The following is a 20,939-nucleotide window of genomic DNA, read 5'->3' on the forward strand; positions in this document are numbered from 1 at the left end:
TTTTTGCATTCAGAACTACTCATCCAACACTACTTTTTGCAGACGAGACACGAACATCTTAAATCATTTCAGAAACTGAAAACTCATTCAATCAAATTATCAAACACATGGCATATGCATTCAAAGTGACATCCAAGATACTCAAAAGGATTCGTCAAGCTAGGACTCCGTATTGCTAGCCAGTGACGGAGCCACTTAATATATACAACTTACTAATAGACATGTTGTAATTTAAATTAATGGCCCCTTTAAAAATAATTAGACATGGCTAATTTTGAAAATTTTAGTTCTAACATGTGTTTTGAACATTTATATGTATTTGATATACTTGTGTTTTCTATTTCAGCCCAATTTTACAATTCTAACTCTGCCCCTGTTGCTAGTAACAATTAAGATGATTCAAGTGTGTGCTCAAATCCATACATTCAGAAGCAAATAGTAAGACATGCTGATGAAATAAAATATAGGAACTTTGCAAAACAAAGATACAGAACAACCATTCTTTTAGGTTATGATTAATCATATTTGACACTCTTGTAATTTTACTTTGTAATTTAAAATCTCAATTGATCTAGATTAGGATAATGGTGCTAGCATCAATTTTTTACTTTGTAATTTTACTTTGCGCATAAACATAATTTTTTTTAAAGAGATCGTTACATTGTTAGATGATATTATTAATTTACACTTTATAATTAGAGATATTTAGTCATAAATCCATTCTTAGCACTAAAACTATAAATAGAATAGATGAATGACATATTGATATGTACATGCATACGTATTATAAAGTAGATTGAAACCGCCCTACATTCCACTTGTGTCGCAAGGAAAGACTTATTATAAGATGTCGCCTCTTATCCTCTTATAATTTTAAGAGAGAGCTGCTCAACTCTTTTTTTTTTTTTTTTTGGGGGGGGGGGGGGGTGGAAGATGGATCTGCTCAACTTTATAAAGCAGAATTATTTCATCTTTTTTGCCAAAGACAAGAACATGAAATACTTTCTTTTAAGTTTCTAGACTTGTCTATTGCCACGTTTGAAAAACTCCATTTCCTTCTGTCCAAATTCTCCCTCTATCAGCATCTCTTCAGTCTCAGGTTGTAAGGATTCTCACTATAATGAGGATGGTTGTTAGAGGGGCAAAATAGAGAAAAAAAAAAAAACCTTATTTTAATTATTTGGAAAGAAAGATACCAGAAAACAATTGGAGACATTAATCAATGTTCAAACCAGGGCAATCATGGAGACTCAACTGTGCACGAACGAAGACTGACTTAATAAAGCAGACAGCAGAAAGCATAGTGGAAGCAAAATTATTTCATCTTTTTACTAACAATAATTCGTTTGACAACACTCCAACTTTATTGGGCTATACTTGATATATAAATTCAGACATTTATCTTCCCTTTTGTTTTTTTTCCCCAAAAGACGCACTCTCTCTCTCTCTCTCTCTCTCTCTCTCTCTCTCTCTCTCTCTCTCTCTGTGCCTGTATAAATTTGATCAGGTGTCAGTAGTGGTAATCTGGAATGTACTTTTTTAAAACTCTCTCTCCATCTTATATGAATCATCTCTTGAGTCTCAGGTTAGAACTTGCTGCTGCTCATTGTTCATAGGACATCCAATCAATTAATAAGCTTGAGTTATGGCGGACTCCAATCATCGTAACTCAACAGCCATAAGGTTAGCCATTTTTTCTCCCCTTTGATTCCTGATTGAAAGGTCAGAGTTTCTTTCTCTAACTCTCAAAACACTTTTTCCGTTTTTTTCCTTTTAGGGAAATATATAGTAGACAAAAAGATGTTGTTGCATGTATTAGTAATCACCACTTTAACCTGATATTTACTCTCATCTTCATTCTCAAAACTTGAAACATTTTTATATTTATAACTCTTTTATTTTTTTAAATTAAATAATTAAATTATAGAGAGTGAAAAAAACTTAGACAAAGAAAATAGACTAACAATCCTTTTGGAGTTTTACACAAAACCCCATGAGATTTCACAAATTACACGAACATCTCCTATGATTTTAGATTGTTTTCACACAACCCATTTCCATTGATTATTTGTACAAAATTGAAGATTTTATAAATAAAAAATTTCTCCAAAGGATGAAGTTGGCCTTTGCAATCATATTGCACAAAATTGAGGTTGATTTTATCATCTGCATAATTGTTTTTAAATGAAATCATTAGTTTTTGGACGAACAATCAAGAAAAGGGGATTTTGTAAAAACAATTTGAAACCTCAATTGGTGTTCATGTCATTTTTGAAACCTCAAGGGGTTTTGTGAGAACACCGAGAATCTCATGGGGGTCTTAGTGTAAATAATTCAATAAAAAAAGGGTCTCAAATTCCCAGCCACTAACAGGGGATCATGTTTGGATGGTTGTGGGTTGGGGTAGTTCGAAGAAAGAGAGAATCGATGGGCAAGGAGCGGAATAGAGGGTGTTTGGCAGGGATGTGAAGATTGGGGGCCGGCAAAGGAGTGCCCGGAGTTTGAGATGGTTCTTTTTTCATCTATCATTTATTTATTTAGTTTTAAAAAAGAGAGAATTAAATATATAGTTATACATATAGACAGCGGTGGAGCCAAAGAATTTTATGTACAAGGGGACCTCTCACAAAAAATTTGCTCACAATACATGCCAAAGTAACCACGAGGACCAGGACATCATATATATAATAATGATATCCTTAGAAGATATATTGTGAGCACGAAGATATACTGTCGCCTGTCAATTTGTGTAGATTACAAAAGGAAAAAAGTTGTAAATATTTTTTGTGAGAATAAATCAAAATATCACAAACCCAAACATACCATAGGTGGAGAGAAATTTTTTATTATAAAATAATAGAAAATTTAACAAACCTTAATTAAGTGAGTACACTTAATAGAAACTTGATATTAATATTATATGGAGAATTAACAAAAGTCATAAACTTGATTGTAAAGGCAAGGAGGATGTATGTTGTGTCCATGAAAAAAAAATGAGAGAAAAAAAGACTTACATTTTAAGGATTTGTGTTTAAAAAGAAAATATAATAATAATATTATTATTATGTAGGAAAATTTGTGAGAATGCGAAGGTGAAAATGTCCCACATTGAAAAGTTGAGAAACCTAGTAATGACTTATAAAGAGTTGGTTATTCCCCCATTGCCAATTGGTCTTTGGGTGAAACATCAACTTCCTTCAAAATGTAGGTGTGAAAATGAGATTCTTGAAATATATTAAAATTTATTAATATACATATGCAGTCCCCCTTCCATTGAGATCCCTCAAATAATTTGCTCCCTTAGTGTCTATGTCCCTGCCTATAGAAGGTTTTGAGACTGGGGGTGATGTTATGAATTAAGTTAAAGTGGCAAGTAAAAATGCTCCCATATATTAGTGTTTAAAATGTGGTAAAAATATAATTTAAGATATTTAGAGCACGAGCATGCAACAGCAAGGAAATATAAGAAGGAAAAGTTGCTAATTTGTGTCTCGTTTCTTATATATGCTTATTTGTGTGTCTTGTTTAGTATTGAAGATCGGAATGTAGAGGGGGAATCTGGTAATGAAGGTGGAGCAGCCAAAAAGGGAAGATCAAAATGGGCAACAATAGAGTCAAAGTGGGAGACAGTATTTGCGGTATTATGTACACTTGCTGTCTTCCTTGATCCTGTGTACCCTTACATTCCTGTCATGAAGGGGGGAGATAACATGTGCTACTATTGGGACGAAAGCTTGATGTGGGAATTTTTTGGTTTAAGATCAGCCCTAGACCTCTTTTATGCAATGGACATTGTCATCTTCTGGCGTCAGCGGAATGGTAATAATGCTAAGGCAACCATCCTTAAGCTGTTACCTCGTGCGTATGTTGCTCTTCCCTTTCCGCAGGTAAGAGAAGATGCCTTTCATGTGTGTGTGTGTATATACATATATAAATCATTGTATAATTAATGTGTGCAGGTAATAATTATTGCTGGACAATATTCAAGCTTTAATGGTTTTTTTCTTCTAATGTTCTTCATTCCGACCCAATATATACTACGGGTTTATCGCACGTACGGACTTCTCAAGCTGTGTCCTGACATGGAAACTGGAATAGGAAGATGGCTTAAAGCAATGTTGGATTTTCTTCCCTTCGTGCTTGCTGCTCATGTGAGTGCCAATCTTCTCTCACATATATATATATATATATATATAAGACCAAAAAAAAAAAAAATGTTCCTCACAAATATTTTGTTAAAGTAGACGTCCATTATCAATGTTTGGATAGATATATCACTTTTAATTTTTTTTTTTTTAAAGTTGGGTACTTGAACTTTTTGGCTAGTCTCTAAATCTAGTACCAAAATTGAAGGGTGCACGCGGTCCAGTTTGGTGAAATTTTCGCCTAGAATTAAAACTGAACTATTCGTTCAATGCAGTTCAATAAAGTTCTTAGTAAAAACTGCAACAAAATAAAACCAAACCAGACCTGTCTAAGACCGGTTTGATTTTCAGGTTCCACAGTTTGGGTTGGGCCCGATTTTATTAGATATAAATTTAGGTACTTATAATTGGGATGAATTATAGTAGTGTCCGTTTAAAGTATCAGCGTTGGTATATGAAGTTTGCGAATGTGTCCGAATTGAGTACTCTATACTTTAAATTGTTGCTCGTTAATTCTCCTTCCTTCAGCTATTCGGAGCCTTGTGGTACAATCTTTCTCTTCAACGAGAGCTGGATTGTTGGACGCTTGCCTGTCGAGATAAAGAGGTGGGATGTGATATTTCTAAAACAAACTATTATTTCTACTGTGGTACCGCCGATGAGATCGCCACGAATCTCAATACCACGCATATAATCGCATCATGCCCTTTAAATCCACCAGATCCAACCATCTTCGATTTTGGTATATTTCTCTACGGTATTCAGTCCAACATGACAAGGTCAACGGATCTTCCACCAAAGTTGTTTCAATGTTTTTGGTGGGGGTTACGAAATCTGAGGTTGGTATAAACCTAGATATCATGAAACTGCTTGGTGTTATTTATCTATGTAAGAATCGATGGGGATTTAAGTAACGCTTTCATTTTTGCAGTTCTATTGGTTCAAACCTCCCGACCAGTATCTATATGGTGGAAATCTGTTTTACGATTTTGGTATCTATAAGTGGCATAGTCCTATTCTTAATATATCTCAATACGAGGGTACAGGTTCGTTCGTAATCATGTGTTTAAAAATACATATGTGTGTGTGTGTGGTTTTGTGTTTTTGTAATGTTTCTATGTTTATACTTATGGGTTCAAAATGAACTCGTTATGGAAATAACTGCATGCAGATGTCACAACAAAAATCATATCAGCGTAAATTATTGATTCGAAAGAAGCAGATGATGGATCCAGATATAAACGCATGGTTGTATAAAATCGGCCTTTATAATAAGAATTTGCAGATGCGCATCATGAAAAACGTACACCAAAAACTTGAAGAAAACAAAGAAGTTGATACGGAGAATATTCTCTCTCTTCTTCCCATTATACACCAAAGATGTATCGTGTGCCTTCTCAGCTGGAAATCACTTAAAAGAGTAAGTACTTAATTATAAATTATGGATATATATTACAAGGATTTAAAGTCAATAAAAAAGTACGTACATTGTTTATGGGATTTTTCATCACGTAAATCCGTATTCGTAGCTAGCTATAAATTTATATATGTTTCCTTGCTAGATTAATTTATTCTCTTCGTTTTTTCTTTAATAATATTAATCTTCGTAGGTGCCAATGCTGGAAAATATGAATAAAAATGTGTTGAAAGAAATATGTGAGCATCTTAAGATAGTGAAGTACAGTGAAGACAACTATATTGTTCGAGAGGGAGAACCACTTGATAAGATGCTCTTCATCACCCAAGGCACTGCATGGTCGTACCCAACCAGTGCAACTGGTTCCTCAGCAATAAAGTGTCTTGTGGAAGGTGATTTCTATGGAGAAGAGCTTCTAAATTGGGCATCAAAATTGAACTCTTTTTCTGAATTTCCCTACTCAACCAGAGTTGTCAAGGCTCATACGAAAGTCGAAGCATTTGCCATCAAAGCCAACAGCTTGAACATTGTTGTCTCCAAATTTTGGTGGCATTTTAGCAAGAGGCTTGATCGCATAGAGGACTCTCAGTTGGAGAAGTGGCAAAGTTTGGCAGCTTCTTCCATGCAAGCAAAATGGCGCCGCCGCATGCAAGGCCGAGCTATGGGGGAAAAACACATTAGCCTAAAAAGTATCTTATGTTGTATCAACGTCAAAAACACAAATGATCTCATGCTATGAATTTCATTATGACCAGTCACCGAAAGTAAGTTCATGGACGATCGATATAAGAATGTATATTCTACTTTTAATTTTGCTTTTGGTATGTGATTTTACTTGCATTTCTTTGGAAATCATTTGCTTCAAAAAGTTAAATGTGTTGATGTGGGCTTGTGAGCGTGGATAAATTATTTATGGTCAAGTTCGGAATATAATGTCGGTGCAATTTCTTTCCTTGAAATGAATGGGATGAGCTAAGAGCACATGGGCCCCAACTCATAAAAGGGTGGTGTCGATGATGAATGCAACAAAATAATGGGAAAAGCCATGGAGGCCTCTCTTGTAACCAGTACACTACTAGTACTACCTCGTCCGTACAAAGAGCAACATCCTACCCGAGCATCTCCAAGAGTAAATTAAACTTCTTAAATTAAAGTTTGTTGACATATGTGGCAATTTGAAAAAGTTTATTTGCTACTTGAATAATTTTTGCTTTAATAGACTCTTCTATTCAATAATGTAATATTATAAAAAATAATAAAAAATATGAAAACATGTGAAAAATATTTATGTATTTATTATATGAAAAGAAAAAAAAAATGTATATTTTTAACATTTTTAAGGTAGGTTTTGTTTTTCTAAAATAAAATTATATGTTTGAAGAGCCAAAGTCAACTTTACCAGTTCTGAAGAGAGAGAAAAAGGTTGCGGCTTTGATGGCTGAGTTTAAAGAGGCTGTTGGAGAGTCTTTTTTTATGTGGCTCACCTATTTTGGAATTCCAAAGCAGTTGAAGAGGCTGTTGGAGAGAGTTTTTCTGATGTGGCTCACCTGTTTTAGAATTCAAAGATGTTGAAGAGGCTGTTGGAGATACTCTAAAGAAGAAAAGTTGCGCAACTTTAATAAAGCGGAAAACATAGTGAAAAAACATTAGAGCTTCTCCAATTGTCTCTTCAACTACTTTGGGTTGCTCAAATAGGTGAGCCAAATCATAACAAATCTCTTCAACGACCTTGTAAAACTTAGTCATCAAAGCTGCAACATCTTTCTCTCTCTTCAAGGCTATTAAGTTGACTTTGGCCATTCAAATCATTTAATTTTAATGTGGAAAAGCAAAATATACCTTGAAAATGTTTAAAGCATGCATTTTTGGTTTTCAGATAATAAATATATAGACATTTTTCACATTTTTCATTATTTTTCATGATATTGCATTAATTGAATTGAAAAGTCTAGTAGAGCAAATATTATTAAAGTAGAAAAATGAACCTTTTCAAATTGCAACACCGGTCAACAAACTTTAATTTGAAGAGTTTAATTTACTACTACTCTTGGAGATCCTCTTATAACTTCATGTTTTTGCTAAAGAGTATATATTCTTAGCTTGGGGAACACTCAAACGACATAGAACATATCACTAAATACTCTCTTTAATTTTCTACTTTTTTTGACCACCAATCAGACCCTTGTCAATTATCACTGCATAAATTTAGATTCGGATTCCATTTCTGTTCTCATCCTTATGTGCTAATTATTCCTCTCTCTCTCTCTCTCTCTCTCTCTCCACCATGTACCTGTATAAATTAAGCGATACTTGTGAACATTGATCAGGTATTTCACTATACTGCCAGTACAGGTGTAAGTTTCAATGCCCGTTTAAATTATCTCTATTAATTCTCTCCATCTTAAAAACACAAATATATATTTTACTATTTGCAGGAGTCAATATTATTTTGTGGTGCTGGTGTTTTAACAAGCTCATTGGGACTAAATGTCTACATTCTTCAAAAGTAAGATCAACCTCAATACTCATGTACAACATGAACCTGCAAACCTACTCGTTATGGTTATGGAACAGACATATATGCAGCTGGCGAAAAGAATATCGAAGAAGCTTCAATTCAAACGCAAGATGCAAATGATAAATCCGGAGATAGATTTGTGGTTATCCAAAAACTCACTCCTCAAGGATATGAAATTAGTGGTGATGGAAAGCGTAGGACAAAGACTTGAAGAAAACAAAGGTGTAACAAAGGTGTTTATGTGGATTGCCTGGTCGAAGTGAGGATCTCTAGTTTTTTTCATTGGTGGGAATGCCTAGATTGACGGGTCCTTATGAGTACCTAGTGGAGGAAGTTGAGGTTCCACTCCAAAACCAATTGGCAATGGGGGGAGTAGCTTAACTCCTTATAAGCCCTTGTTAGGTTTCTCAACTTTCCAATGTGGGACTTTTACCTTCACATTCTCACACGCCCCCGCACGTGTGGTAAATTTTCAAGCTTAACACGTGGACAACACATATTGGGTGACGTGGAGCACGTGTGGCCGTTAGGCTTTCACACGTTGGCTAACCTGCTCTGATACCATGAAGGAAGTTGAGGTTCCACCCCAAAACCAATTGGCAATGGGGGGAGTAGCTCAACTCCTTTTAAGCCCTTGCTAAGTTTCTCAATTTTCCAATGTGAGACTTTTTACCTTCACATTCTCACACCTAGGTTGTCAAATATAGTTCTCTTGGGCTTGCAGGTTCTAATGTTTGATTTGTGGTGAGTCTGTGATGTGCTTGTTTGTTCATAGGTCTATGACTAGTAATTGACTAGTAATTTGTTACTAGGAACAATTATTCATTGTGGTGAGTCTGTGATGTGCTTGTTTGTTCATACTCTCCTGTGAAAATTAGCCAACAATAATGCTACATTCTTTTCTTTCATACATCTTTAATTTACTTTTGCCTCCACAATGATATATGGTCCAGTTTGATCTTGAACACCTAACAAGAAAATGTAGAAACTTGAGGCAGAAATACGGAGGAACAATAAAGAGACAATTCAAGCCGTAAGTTCTAAATGTGGTAATCAATTGATCTCTCATGAATGACTTTCTTGATGATCAAAGCATTATTTTTCGCAATTAGATCATAGGGACGTGTAAGAGTGTGAAGTACATATATTCTTTTTTTTTTTTTTTTGCTCTTGCATGTGATTTTGTTTATATTCCTCAGAAATGATTTGGTTCAAGTAAAGTATATTGGTGTTGCTTTCGCACCAAGAGAAATTTTCAGGAGTTTTAATTTTACACTATCACGTAATGTTATTGATTGATGTACTCGATGCTTAAAGCTCCATTACACAATCAGATCATAGGTACGTGTAATAGTGTGAAGTACATATATTTTAGGGTAAACTACAGTAAACCTCCCAACCTATAGAGTCATTTACGAGTTGTACCACATGATCGTATTACCGTAGTATTCTATAATTACTTCTCTAGGAGCTCCTAAACCTAAGAAGAGAGAAAAGATTAGTGGCTTTCTATAATTTAATGATGCTTTGTTTTATGAATATTTTAACTTTTAATTAATCCTATTATATATATATATATTTATAGAGGTGGATCATTTATATTGAATTAAATAATCATTATAGTATTTATGATTCCCTAAACTAGCTAAATTTTGTGAGTTTTTAGCAAAATTTTAACTAAAAAACTGGGAGCATGATTGTAGATGCTCTAACATGATATAAGATTACAATGGGCTCCCTACATTAATTTATTAGACAAATTTTATGGAGGAATTGAATAAACACAATTCCAACCATGCTCCCTATCCACCTATTAAAATAGGGAGACCTGGAACTCCTAAATATGAAGATAAAGAAAAAACTCCTAGTGGCTCCTAATACTATTTATTTTAATAGGGTTTTAAACATTTATTTAAGGATTTTATGTTATTATTGTTTTTCTTCACTTTATTCTAAAACTGAATTTAAGAAGCATTAAAGCATTTATGATTCCCTAAACTAATGAGTATGGTTGAAGTTGAATTTTTTTAGGGAGCTCTTAAAATACATGTCTAGTGTTTTTAGCTAAATTTTAACCAAAAAATAGGGAATATGATTGTAGATGCTCTAAGACTGTGTCACTCAAGTATCTCTCTCAAATCAGAAGGATCAAAGGGCAACATATTAAAGGAAAAGCCATGGAGGCCCCTCTTCTATCTAGCCAATACTGCTTAACTTTTAATAAAGCACAAAAAATAGTGCTGAAGGCAATAATATATGCATTAACTGAAGAACACTCCAACTTTATTGAGCCATAGAATAAATTCTCTCTCTTACACACACATATATATTGTCAAGTTAGAAGGGGCCTCAGTCTCTTCACACTTGGACAGGAAAATTCTCTAACTTTCACTTCATATTTGGCTAATATTTGCAGAAGTACGTACAAGTAAGCTTGAGACATGAGCAAACCGGTTAAAGATGTATCAATTGAGTTGAGGTTAGGTTCTTTACTTCACACCTTTTTCTTTTTCTTTTAATGTCTTTTTTTTGGAAACTTCGATGGTACGAAGACTATTTTAGGTGCATACTTAATTTATTTCTGATGGACGCGATTATATATATTTGTTAGTTTGTTGTGTCTTCTTCAGTGAACTAGAACAGATTGCACAATGGCCAGAACTAGAATTAGAACAGAGTACAAGTACTTGTGCAAAATTGACAGAACCAGAAGTAGATCGCAGTATAAGTGTTACTAAGAAATGGATAGAATTGAAGGAAGCTGTTGTTTTACGCGGTCGTCATCACCGTTCAAAATGGGATATGACCTTCGCAATATCATCTGCATTTGCTGTGTTCATTGATCCCTTGATCTCTTACGCTCCCGTCCTCATCGATGATAGCACGTGCTACTATTGGGACCACAGGTTGATGTGGACATTTTTCGCCTTACGATCAGCCGCAGATCTATTTTATGCAACGGACATTTTTGTTTTCCTAAGTCGAAGTCGCGCTGAGCCATTTGGGACCTCCTGGACAAGAATTATTGGCGGTCCTCATACAAAAATTTGTAAAATGTTGAATGGCAAGAAAACACTTAGGTTTTTACGCATTCTGCCTCGCATTTGCGCTGCTCTTCCCATTCTACAGGTAAGCAATTTCGTACCTAATTAAGACGACTAAGAGAAGCTAAGCTAGCTAGCTCCTTTGGAACGTAATTATATATGTTTGTTACACCACGGTCAATTCTGAACTGTTGGTTTAAATGTGTGCAGGCAATAATACTCAGTGGAAAATATACATCCGTTGATAACAATGAGTTTTTTTATCTAATTCCAATCCAATATACCCTACGAGCTATTAGGCTCTACCGACGGCTCAATCGGAGTTCTAACATAGAGACTACAGTAAGAAGATTGCGTAAAGCTGTTTTGGACTTCCTTCCCTTCATCCTTGCTGCTCATGTAAGATTCAGTCTTATCTCCCATATTTATTGTCATTTTGGTATTTTTCGAATTTTCGATGAACTATTGATTATTAACTATCTGCTTGTTGGTCCTTTAGCTATTCGGAGCCTTGTGGTACATTTTTGCTGTGGATCGAAAGATAGGTTGTTGGCAGGAGCACGTCTGTAAATTTGATGGTATATGTGGTCGAGAAGCACTTGATTATTTCTTCTATTGCAGTAGTTCCACTCCAGCAAACAATATGAAGTTCAATAGCTCCCTTTTACAAAAGTCATGCGCTGTACAACTTTCAGAAAATGTATCGACTTTACCTTTCGATTTTGGTATATATCTATACGCTCTCCAATCTGACATGACAAGGTCAAGAGGTCTTCCAGTGAAGATGTTGCAATGTCTTTGGTGGGGCCTGCGAAATCTGAGGTTCGTTCATTGGAATTTTGTTTTGTTTTTGGCTTTTCCTTCCCAATTTATGCTATATTGCTTTTCATTTTATTTTTGCAGTTCTTTTGGTTCAAACCTCCAGACCAGTTTCTTTATGGACGAAATCATCTTTTCAATTCTGATATCTATAAGTGGCTTGGCACTGTTTTTAGTATATCTCAATGCAAGGGTGCAGGTTGGTATATATATATTACTTACAAATTTTTGTATTAATTAATTCCTGTGTGTATATATTTCTGATATAATTAATTAATCAACTCATCATGAAATTGTTTTTAAAATTAATAATTAAACAAATATGGGCAGGGGTCGCAAAAAATATTAGATCAGCTCCACTTAAGAGAGAAGATGCAAAGGATATATCCACAGATAATAACTCAAATGCGTATTATGTGCCGTCTCCGCTTGGATTCACTAAAGGAGGTAAGTAGTTGGGTTAATTTTTTCTGTTAATTTGTGTTCAAATTAATTAATTATACCTAATTAAATATACACATTGGTATGGTATGTGCCGATGCTTAAAAGTATAGATGAGAAAATGTTACAAGCAATCAGCGAGCATCTTAAGCCGGTAATTTATGGGGAGGATATTTATATCATTCGAGAGGGGGAACCACTTCGAAAGATGCTTTTCATCACGCAAGGCACTGCTTTGACCTACACAACCATTAAGGGTGGAACAAATGTTTGCAAGTGCCTTGAGAAAAGTGACTTTTATGGAGAAGAACTTCTAAATTGGGCGTTCAAATTCGGCTCATTTTCTGAGTTACCTATCTCCCCTACGACTGTTGTATCCCAAACAAAAGTTGAAGCGTTTTCTATTAGGGCCAACCACTTGAAGTCTGTTGTCGCTCAATTTTGGTGGCGTTTTCAAAAGGAACTTCCTCGTTCTCAGTTGGAGCATTTCTCAGCTTCTTGCTTACAGAAATACTGGCGTCATCACATTAAATTAACTAAAAAGACAGGATCTAAAGAAAAGAGAGAATAATAAGTACTTGAATGAACGTACTTATAATTCTCTGAGTTTGCTTTGGATCTTGTAACACAACAATTCTTGCCATATTGGGGTTAGGCCTTGTTTCGATTTTTTTTTTTAAAAAACTACTTTTCGTTGGCCTTCACCTTTTTCCTATATGCTTATTGTTTTGTCTTGTTTTGGGTTTCTGCTGACCGCCGCTAGGTGTGTTGTTCATCAATGATCTTTGCTTTTTTAGTAAAATCTATAGAGAATGCGTATAGATATATAGGGCTACTTGTTTTGTGACGCATACCATATTGTTTTGGGATTTATACTACTATACTATTCCATAGAGAAAACTAGATAAAGCCTTTGAATAATGAGAACTAGATAAAATAAAAGCCTTTAAAAAGTATCTTATGTTTTATCAGCGTCAAAAACACAAATTATCTCATGCTATTTCTTTTTCTTGTTTTTGGTTACTCAAAACCTATTATGAATTTTTAATTTGTGGATTCGCTCTCGTGTTTAATTTATGGCCTTTGTGTTTGTGTGCCAATCTTCTTGTTGAGTTTCAAACAGTTCAAGTTTAACTGAAGATATTAAGAAAAACAAAAACAAAAACAAAAAAACTTGCTGTCGTCGGCTTGGACCCATAAGTAGAGTTTTATCACAGGCCCATGGATGCATGAGGCCGCTCCTTCCTTGTGCTCGGATAAGAGAACGGTAAAATGAGAATATTATATGAGAATCAATGCCAACCATCCAAAGTCATCTGAACGGCTAGACACATGGCATGCATTCAAAGTGACATTCTAGACACTCAAAAAAATACATCCAGCTAGAACTTCGCGCAGTGCTAGCAACAACTAAGGTGATTCAAGTATGTGTTCAAATCCATACATCAGAAGCAAATAATAAGACATATGCTGATCAAATAAACTAAAGGAACTTTGCAAAACAAAGATACAGAACAACCATTATGTTAGGTTATGATTAACCATATTGGTTTTTAGCTTTTCTTAACACTCTTGTAATTTTACTTTGTAATTTAAAAGCTCAATGGATCTAGATTAGGATAATGGTGCTAGCATAAACTTTTTACTTTGTAATTTTACTTTGTGTATAAGCATAAATTTTTTAGAGACATTGTTACATTGTCGAATGATATTATTAATTTATGTTTTATAATTGATATAGATGAATGGTATATTGATATGTGCATGCATAAGTATTATAAAATAGATTGAAACCACTCTACATTCCATATGTGTCGCAAAGGAAGACTTATTATAAGAGGTCGCCTCCTATCCTCTTATAATTTTAAGAGAGAGAGTTGCTCAACTTTATAAAGCAGAATTATTTCTTCTTTTTTGCCAAAGACGAGAATATGAAATACTTTCTTTAAGTTTCTTGACTTGTCTAATGTCACGCTTGAAAAACTCCATTTCGTTATGTCCAAATTCTCCCTCTATCGGTAGCCCTTTAGTCTCGGTTAGTAAGGATTCTCACTAGGACAAGATTAAAATTTGATAAGAAGATTTGATGGTTCTTAGAGGGGCAAAACAGAGAAGAAATATATATATTTTTAATTCTTTGGAAAGAGAGATACACGTGGAAACATTTGCGGGAGAGTGTTAGGTCAGTTTTTGGAGAATTATATATCTAACTACTTTTAGTTTCCATAAACATGCCAGCAAAACAATTGGAGACCTTAATCAATGTTGAAACCAGGGCAATCATTAAGCCTATAGCAGCCTCCTGTCTGTTTATTGCTACTTTTTGAAAAAAATCTGAAAAGATGCATGCAAACAAGATCGACGTCCTATCTGCTTTTAAGACTGAATTATTTCATCTTTTTTGCCAAAGACAATAACACTCAACTTCATTGTGCAATAATAGAATATGATAATACTTTGTTTAATTCCTTTTCGTTCTCTCCAAATTCTCCCTCTATCAGTATCTCTTCGGTCTCAGGTTTTTTTTGTTTTTTGTTTTTTGTTTTTGTAAGTTCAGTCTCAGATTAGTAAGAATTCTCACTAGGACTGGATTAATATTTGGTTAGAGAATCAAAATTTGATGGTTGTTAGAGGGGCAAAACAGAGAAATAAAAAAACTTATTTTAATTCTTTTTTTATAAATATCACGAGATATCCCCAAGAGTGAAATTAATTATTTTTAAAGAGAGATAAACTTGGAAACATTTGAGGAAGAGAGTGGGGTCCAATTATATTTAGTTTTCCAACTTTGATAATGACATCCAACTCTTAGTTTCCACACACATAATTGACTTTGAACAAGCTCCTAGCTGCTGCTCATATATATCATCAGTAAGCTTGAATTATGGAGGACTCCAATCCGGACTCAACAGCCATAAGGTTAGCTTTTTTTCTCCCTTTAATTCCTGATTGAAAGGTTAGTTTCTTTCTCCGACTCTCAGAACTTTTTTTCTTTTCTCTTTAGGAAAACTTTTCTATATATAATATATAGTAGATAAAGAAAACCATTAAAACATCTAGTCGTGATCAATAAAATTAACAATCCTGATGGTTCAAGAAAACAAACCTACAACAATCAATTGAGTAGTTAAATGATTTTGGATTTAAGTGAATTTTTGCATGTGTGATCTTTGAGGGAATAACGCGCAGACGCCATGTGGACATCCAAACATTATTATTGTGCGGACGCCATATATTTTATATTACCCTTCTATGCTTTCTTTCGTGTTTACGATCCACACAATAACTGCGGACATCCGGATGTGTGATATATACATATATATATATATATATATATATATATATATATATTACCACGACTTTGTCTCTTCACACATAGACAAGATTGATATTAATTTGATAATTCTCTAACTTCCACTCTTCTCCATATTTAGCTACTATTCGCAGGAGTACGTACTCAATATTATTTGGAACTGTGGTTTAACGAGAGCGAGACTTGGGTTTTGTGAATAATTCGTACACTTCAGAGAGGATCTTGCGTCATAAATAAGCTTGAGACATGATCAATCCGGTTGATGAAGTATCAATTCAGTTGAGGTTAATTTCTTTATGTACTCTAAGACCTTTTCTTTTTCTTTTTCTTTTTGTGAGAAGATTTTTCTTTTTCATTAAGTAGATGTTTTATGAAACAATAGGATCTCGCATTTGCAGTGGCTTAAACATGTTTTATTAGGTGGCTTTAATCCAATCCACCATGACCAATTAAACAACTTTTCTACTGCACAATACCACTACACTACGCATATACATTGGCGTAAAGACTTTTTAGTACACTTGTAGATGTTTATTCAAAGATCATCTTTATATATATATAATCACTTGAATCATATATTATTTGACCACTTAATTAAATTATGGCACCATCGTCATGCAAAGGCTAAGGGCCTAACTGGATGGTACAAACCAAGGGTGGCTCTAAGGGTGTGCAAGTGGTGCCACCGCACAGGGCCCCTAATTTTTGAGGGGCCCCGATTTTTTTTATGTGTATAATATATGTTTAACAAATGTTATATATACACCAATTCGCATTAGTTCATCCAAAGTTCCTTACCCTTATGCACGAATTATTGAATAAGCCATCTTCCTATCAAGGTTAAGGAGTCAACTGAGCATCTCAGCGGCGGGATTGAATACCCGGATCGAATCAGAGTTCACGCCGCCCGCCCTGAACAAATAGGAGGCGTGGGCCACAGGTCGCACATAAGCCGCCGGGTCGCACGACAGAAGAACACCCAACATACAGATGCACACTCCTCCATGTGAAATATTCATCTTCATTGGAGCTTTTTGGTAGTAGTCGTGACCAACAGCCATCGGCTGTCGGCTCGTTGGTAAGGCGAGAGCTCCAAGCTCGATTTCCTCAACTTCGTCGACCCTCACACAAGCACCACTCGACGAAGGGGGGACGGGGAAAGCTACAGGCCCAAAACCTTCGACCCTTCTTTCTAAATGGGGGTGCCCGGAGCACCTCATCTTGTCATTTCGTCGTTGCTCATTCCCGTTAGGCCGAAGTGTTTGGCGTTTCCTTCTCCGCGCCCGCTCACGCTTCGCTGACCTATCGCGTGGTAAAGAGAAGAGAGTACGAAAGAATAGTAAACAGAGCACACCGCAGAAAGATTCTAAATTTGATAAGTCGCCCTTGTATGCGAGAAGAAGGAAATGAAGAACGGGAACGAAACGAAATAAGGCGTTTCTAGCTCTAGTTTCGGATGAGCTTCTCTCAATTATGTCTGGTAATAGAATAGGGCGGCTTGCTCTGACCAAGACTCCACTTTTTGCTCCCCCCATGGAGCGTATGAATTTCCTGGAATGTATATAGACCAAAAAAGGGAATGCAGGGATAGGAATAGGAATTATAGTACCATTGGAAGAAGGGGCACCTGTGGGAACATCTCTACTGACAAACCATTTCAATAGTACGGGTGCTGCCGTGCCACAAGGCACGACCATGGAAATAATGAAAAAGAAAAAGTTATGTAGTTGGACCATCAGCTATATTCGAAAAAGTTTTGCTTTTCTAGAGAAGATGAGACACAAAAAATGAAAGTGTTCGCAACGCATACCAAAAAGGTACCAATGAACTTTTGTTTTATGTTTCTAAGAGCGGTCTGATCCCTTATTTGATCAGACCGCTCCTGGTGTTCGAACTAGTCCGAGTGAGTAAATTGTTGACACAAAGACGTTCCTAGTTGTGTTGGTTTGCAGGACCTCAACTTTTATTCTGGGCGCGACTTCAAAACCCACTTGTGTTAAAGGCTTGTCCAATGTCAACACCAACATTCAATATCCCAGCTACTTTCACAACCACAAACTGAAATAATAAATACCCTAAACCCTATGCTTAGATATTCAATTTTGCAAAAAATAATGCATCCAACTAACTCAACCAAAATAATTGCATTGAATTAATGATGTTCCTAGAATATTTCAACTAACTCAACCAAAATAATTGCATCGAATTAATGATGTTCCTAGAATATTTATGCATCCAACTAACTCAACCAAAATAATTGCATCGAATTAATGATGTTCCTGGAATATTGACACAAAATACATTAGGTGTTAAAAAATATTTAATATCTGAATATGATCTATGATGACAAAGACTCATCGTCATAATCATGGTGATTATTCAAAAAGTTAGCTTATGTGAGGCCCAAATTTAAGGTTCGCACGGGCCCTTCAAAATCTCAAGACCGACCCTAATACAAACTTGCATTAAATTATTTAAAACTACGACATCCAAACAAAAGAGTGTAATAAGCACATAAACCAACTACTTTTTTTTTCTTCTTATCTTTGTGTGGGTATTTTGTTTGTGTTTGTGTTGCTTTGTTGTTTTCGATTGTTTACTATTTGTCGTCCTTGGTTCGTTCCCTTCATATGTCAAGATGTGGACTGCTTTGAATTTGTTTTGGACTTTGTAACACTCAATAATTTATTGTCGTTTAGGAGTTGGTGCCAAAAAAACATTTTTCCTCTCTTCGGTCTGTCCAATGTCCATATTGTTCTTCTCTCTCTCTCTCTCTCTCTCTCTCTCTCTCTCTCTCTCTCTCCCCTCCACCCTGTACCCGTATAAATTAAGCTAATTTGATCAGGTGTATACTGCAAGCACTGGTATAAGTTTCAATGCACTTCTTTAAACTCTCTCTCCCTCTTTTATATGAATCATCTCTTTAGTCTCAGGTTATTAGCAGGGGGCTTCTCACTAGGACTATATTAAAATTTGATAATTATATCCAACTTTTAGTTTTCCACACACATATTTGACTATTCGCAGGGGTCTTATAACAAACTCCTTGCTCCTGCTCATAGTTCATCAATAAGCTTGAGGCGGTCTCTAATCATGACTCTAACAGCCATAAGGTTAGTTTTTCCTCTCCTGATTGAAGGGTAGTTTCTTTCTCTAACTCTCAGAACACTTTTTTCTTTTTTTCTTTTTTTTTTTTCTATGCGGACATTCAGACGTTATTATTATGCGGACGCCATGTATTTTGTACTAACCCTCTCTGTTTTCCTGCTTGTTTACAATGGCATCCGCACGATAGTAACATGTGGACATCTAAATGAGAGAATAACTATGTATATATATATATACACACACACACAAGATATAGTAGACAAAAGGTACTATGTACCAAGTGGAAATGAAATTTTTTAGATTTATTTACGAAAGAAAAATAGTTGTTGCATGTATTAGTGTTCACCACTTTAACATGATACCTTCACAATTATTCTGAAGACTTGACACATATCTATATAATATAAACACTCTTTTATTTTATTTATGTTTTAACTATATAAATAAATTATAGAGAATAAAAAAAAACTTGTGGTGCGTTTGGTTCATGAGAAATGGGACATAGGAATGGGAAATCAAATGTTTGATAAGTCTAGGTATGGGAAATAGTTGCCTGTCACATGAAAAATTGGGGGAAATGAAACCCTCCACCCCGATTCCCCTGGACTCTATGGTCCAAGAAATTTGTGGTCACCCACCCTTGAATTTAATTTAAGGGTGGAAAAAAAAACTTATTTAAAAATTCATCTATATATATAAAGCAAAAGGCAGAGAATGGTGAAACATTCAAAATACCAGAAAATGTCATTAGTTAATTCAAACATTAAGAATTGAATTATTAATTAAATGAGGATAATATGGTAAATTCACATTTTTTTATATTAAAAAAATTAAAATTAAAAACAAAATAAGATAATAGGTCCTATTGTTATGGAACATAACTACCCATGTTATCTTTTCTTAATTTTAAAAATAAAATAAAAAAATAAAAAAGAAAACCAATAGGGGCTAGTATAATATTAATTTCAAGTGAGTTTTGGTTTATAGTCATTTGGGTGTTTACTATTGTGGTAGATAATAATCAAATTTCACCTAATTTGGTTAAGATCAATGGCCAAAAATTGGCATATAATTTTATAATAATGCACTGAAAACACATTAAAATTACAAAAATGCCATTATCTAAAAATTATCTTATTTCATTTAAGCTCAATTGCATACACTGGTTCCCATCCAATACACCAAACGTCGAAAATGACAACGACCGCGTCAAAATTCTACGAGAAATGACAGCCACGCCAAATACCCCATGCCCACAACCCAATTGTGAGAATGTGAAAATAAAGAGTACCACATTAGAAAGTTAAGAAACCTAGCAAGGGCTTATAAGGAGTTGAGTTACTCCCTCTATTGCAAATTGATTTTGGGGTGGAACCTTAACTTCCTTCATGGTATCAAAGCCAGGTTGCCCACGTGTGAAGGCCCAACGGCCACACAAGCTCCACGTCACCCAAAATGTGTTGTCCACGTGTTAGGCTTGAAAATTTGCCACATGTGCGGGGGCGTGTGAGAATGTGAAAATAAAGAGTACCACATTGGAAAGTTAAGAAACCTAGCAAGGGCTTATAAGGAGTTGGGTTACTCCCCCCATTGCCAATTGGTTTTGGGGTGGTACCTCAACTTCCTTCATGGTATCAGAGCCAGGTAGCCTACGTGAAAGTTAAGAAACCTAGCAAGGGCTTACCAATTGGTTTTAGGGTGGAACCTCAACTTCCTTCATGGTACCCTTGCTAGGTTTCACCAACTTTCTAATGTGAGACTCTTTACCTTCACATTCTCACACGCCCTCGCACGTGTGAGGAATTTTCAAGCCTAACATGTGGACAACACATTTTGGGTGACTTGGAGCACGTGTGGCCGTTGGGCTTTCATACGTGGGTAACCCGCTCTGATACCATGAAGGAAGTTGAGGTTCCACCCTAAAACCAATTGGCAATGGGGGGAGTAGCCCAACTCCTTATAAGCCCTTGTTAGGTTTCACAACTTTCCAATGTGAGACTACCATGAAGGAAGTTGAGGTTCCACCCCAAAACCAATTGGCAATGGGGGGAGTAGCCCAACTCCTTATAAGCCCTTGTTAGGTTTCACAACTTTCCAATGTGAGACTACCATGAAGGAAGTTGAGGTTCCACCC

The 20,939-nt window shown here is 35.4% G+C and overlaps 2 protein-coding genes across 2 annotated transcripts; one reads left to right on the top strand and one right to left on the bottom strand.

Moving 5' to 3' along the window:
* Positions 1–10,521: 10,521 nt before the first annotated feature.
* On the top strand, positions 10,522–13,005 carry LOC117635505 (cyclic nucleotide-gated ion channel 1-like). The gene is made up of 7 exons (XM_034369814.1): positions 10,522–10,559; positions 10,711–11,209; positions 11,335–11,523; positions 11,624–11,946; positions 12,028–12,142; positions 12,274–12,390; positions 12,476–13,005. Exons 1-7 carry the CDS (start codon positions 10,522–10,524, stop codon positions 12,953–12,955), a joined length of 1,761 nt encoding a protein of 586 aa, XP_034225705.1. The 3' UTR covers positions 12,956–13,005.
* A 3,459-nt stretch (positions 13,006–16,464) lies between these two features.
* Positions 16,465–17,519, bottom strand: LOC117635148 (cytochrome c biogenesis CcmF C-terminal-like mitochondrial protein). The gene has a single exon (XM_034369492.1). The coding sequence runs from the start codon at positions 17,431–17,433 to the stop codon at positions 16,546–16,548; it is 888 nt and encodes a 295-aa protein (XP_034225383.1). The 5' UTR covers positions 17,434–17,519; the 3' UTR covers positions 16,465–16,545.
* Between the last annotated feature and the right edge of the window lie 3,420 nt (positions 17,520–20,939).

This window comes from Prunus dulcis, chromosome 7 (genome assembly GCF_902201215.1).
Source record: "Prunus dulcis chromosome 7, ALMONDv2, whole genome shotgun sequence".
In the NCBI taxonomy this organism is placed as follows: Eukaryota; Viridiplantae; Streptophyta; class Magnoliopsida; order Rosales; family Rosaceae; genus Prunus; species Prunus dulcis.

Coding starts and splice junctions, on each gene's coding strand:
- LOC117635505 (XM_034369814.1), top strand. CDS start 10,522: ATGAGCAAACCGGTTAAAGATGTATCAATTGAGTTGAG. Junction 11,947..12,027: donor TGGGGCCTGCGAAATCTGAG/GTTCGTTCATTG, acceptor TTATTTTTGCAG/TTCTTTTGGTTCAAACCTCC. Junction 12,143..12,273: donor ATCTCAATGCAAGGGTGCAG/GTTGGTATATAT, acceptor AAATATGGGCAG/GGGTCGCAAAAAATATTAGA.
- LOC117635148 (XM_034369492.1), bottom strand. CDS start 17,433: ATGGTCCAACTACATAACTTTTTCTTTTTCATTATTTCCATGGTCGTG.